Source organism: Apis dorsata, unplaced genomic scaffold (genome assembly GCF_000469605.1).
Source record: "Apis dorsata unplaced genomic scaffold, Apis dorsata 1.3 scaffold_112, whole genome shotgun sequence".
Lineage (NCBI taxonomy): Eukaryota > Metazoa > Arthropoda > Insecta > Hymenoptera > Apidae > Apis > Apis dorsata.
The window spans coordinates 213,217-216,380 of record NW_006263407.1 but is presented as its reverse complement, the minus strand read 5'-3'; the positions used below and the strand labels follow the sequence as shown (position 1 = coordinate 216,380).

The 3,164-nt window shown below is 25.7% G+C and overlaps 1 protein-coding gene across 1 annotated transcript in view; it reads right to left on the bottom strand.

Annotated features, from left to right (window-relative positions):
• Positions 1–1,477, bottom strand: part of LOC102679943 (tumor protein D54) — a 21,163-nt gene extending 19,686 nt beyond the window's left edge. The window contains exon 1 of the mRNA XM_006612392.2: positions 1,211–1,477. Within this exon, the coding sequence (XP_006612455.1) occupies positions 1,211–1,229 (19 nt within the window). The 5' untranslated portion in view covers positions 1,230–1,477. The remainder of the gene's footprint in view (positions 1–1,210) is intronic.
• Positions 1,478–3,164: the final 1,687 nt, after the last annotated feature.

The following is a 3,164-nucleotide window of genomic DNA, read 5'->3' as shown; positions in this document are numbered from 1 at the left end:
TAAACATTAAAATAATAACAAAAAAAATATTTAAAAAAATTAAAAAAATTCCTATAATTTTTAATATAATAAAATTGAAAACATATGAACAGTAATTAAATAAATCTAACGTGTGCCAATATTAAAAATAATATATAATAATATATATATATATATATATTATACATCATCGAGATAATGATTTTCGCGATAAAAAGCAATATTATACGGCGATAACAGTATTATTACATGTATGATACACGATATTGCGAATGACCTTTACCTATCATCACTTAAATATCATTATCTTTTATAGCTACTTACGGATATGTACTTGTTACGTAGAAAATTATAGTATTTTTTATTATTATAGTTATTTGATATTTCATTCAATAATATTTATGAAAAGTATAACATCGATTAACATGACAAAAAAAAATTGTAAACAAAAAATACGAAGATAGAATGTTTCATAGCCACATTAAATAAATATTTAATTTATTTTAATTTTTCATTGACTCCCACGTATTAGGTAATGAAGCATTTACATAACGAATGTGTAAATAAGGAGCCTTTAAATCAATGATGCACTTTCGGTTCGTATCATTAAAGAGTGACTTTAAAACAAAGCTTGGACAAATTCTAATCACGTTAACGTGATTAACGTGTGCCATGGGATGAGAATAACACACCGGCATAGATACGTATGTGTGATGTATTTGCTCGTGTAATTGGAGAGGTTAGGACAACAATTGCTCGAAGACTGCATTGGTTTTTGTATATAAACGCGCCATTAACGTTTTATTATAAAGTTGTGAACATTTTTTACACAATATAAATATAAAGAAAAAACCGATTATATAAAATGCTTGTAAATAAATATTATATAAAAAAAATCTTGGATTATTTTCGACATTATTGCATGATTAGCGAATAAAATTTCATGCGATATTGCGATTATCGTACGATCAATTATACGTAATTTCACGAGATAAGTAGGACGATAGAAATGGTTTTAAAACTTTTAAAAAAATAACAATAGGTTAGAATGTATAACAAAAATAAATTATATCATTTATGTTTTTCTTCTTAGAGTTATATTTATTTACTTATCGTTTTTTAAACGAGAGATATATTTTGAACGCGAGATATATCACGCCGAAAATATGGAATACATTTTTATAGAGGAAAATAAGAAGCGTATCGAAAAAAGTGGCGTCAATGATCTCACCTGTTGGTACGTTGCTCATTTTGTCGAATCGATACACTTACGTCGATGCTCCCTCTCGCTCGCACACGAATCCACCACTCGCAAATAATCAACGAAACAATAATACGCACACGTTTTTCCGCGAGAACTTTCGAAACGGATACTGTGACGTGTTCTGTGCTACCGAACCGAGATCGATTCCTTCCGAATCGCTTCTGACGAACGGCACCGCGGCCATATTGAAAACAGCCGGCTAGTGGCGCCACCGTATGATTTTTGTGGAACTAACAAGCCCGTAGACTTAAATTTGAATTTATGGCGCCATTTTAGCAATATTAAACTATATTTTATTATACTGATTTAATCGTATTAGAAATAAAAATGAAGTATACATATAATGAATAACATAGTTTCTACATCTATATGGGAGTATACAACATTTTAAAAATAAATAAAAATATAATATATTGTGTTTATAACATACTAGATTATATTGAATGAAAACGATATTTGAAATAAAATTTGTAAAATTAAATCTGTCAAAAGTTAGAATTCACACGTTTTTAGATTTGTAATATATAATTTGAAACATTTTCAAGAGTAAATGTTATGATTTTTACAAATATTTTTAATTCATTTTTAACAGTATTTATAATAAATTGTGAGCAGCATATCAAGTTAAAAATGATTTTCTAAAATTTAAAATGTTTCATCAGTCGACAACATTAATGGATTTTTCCATTTAATTTAATTTCTAACTGTGATATATCGTTTCCGCTTAATACATATTAATTCTCTAGGAATCTGGGTCTGCTTCACCCACATTTTTTAAGAGCTTTGTCAGACATTCTAGCTCACGATTGTTTCAGCACAAATTGTTTCTATTAAAGTTGATGAAGCAACTTAGATATCTTGAAGAAATCTTTTCTGTTAAATTTTTGGTTATTAACGTAATGTTATTTTAAAATATTTAAAAATGAGCTTGAAAAATTAATTTTTTTAATCTTTAAATATATAATTTATGAAAAAATTACAAAAATTATCTAAAAAATGATATCAATGTAATTATAAGAATAAAAAGATAATTTAAGTTTTTATTTACAATTCGTTTTCTTGCAATATCATTTTATTGTATGTTGTATATTATTGTTTCTAATATTGAATTTAAACTAGAATATATTTAGGCTTTCGTGATAATAGAAAGGAACGTATGTCTTTCTTTACAACATTTATTTCTAATATCTATTTATCTATGTACAGATACATACATTTGCCTATGCAACATAAATACAATAATATTCTACAGCTCGTGAGCCCGATGGTATACTTCTTCTAAATCTTATTGGCATTTTTGAAAGAGTATACTTATTATTCTTGTTCTTAATATTTAATGACTTTCATGATAAATGGGTTAGAACAATCGTTAGAAATGTTATGTAGAAGCGTAAAGATGTTTATTACGCAATGATACATATCTGTAAAATTTATGCATAACACTTTTTATTTCGCGATAATACTGATACTAAATTCATGTATATGCATGTTATGATGTAAAAACTATATATTATTGACGTTGATCAATAATGATCAATATTTTTTCTGAATGACAATGATCGAACAATTGACTTTTGATCAAAAATTAATTATTATAAATATCACATCTTCTTTTTTAAACATATTATTAGTTAAATATTTATCAATTCATTTGTTCTTGTTCGTACATCGTTTTCTTTGCGGAAAAAAGATTAAAAAATTGTTTTAATTATCATTATAAATTTCAACATTCAACATTCTCAACGTAATATTAATGATATCTAATTTTATAAAATAATACGTACCAATGTTTCAAACTTAAATTTACATATAGAATATCATTTTACATAGAGATAACCATATATTTGTCATATACTCTAAAATTATATCAGAAAGTTCTTTAATTGCATAATAAATTACTATCATATGAAGAAATCTCTTA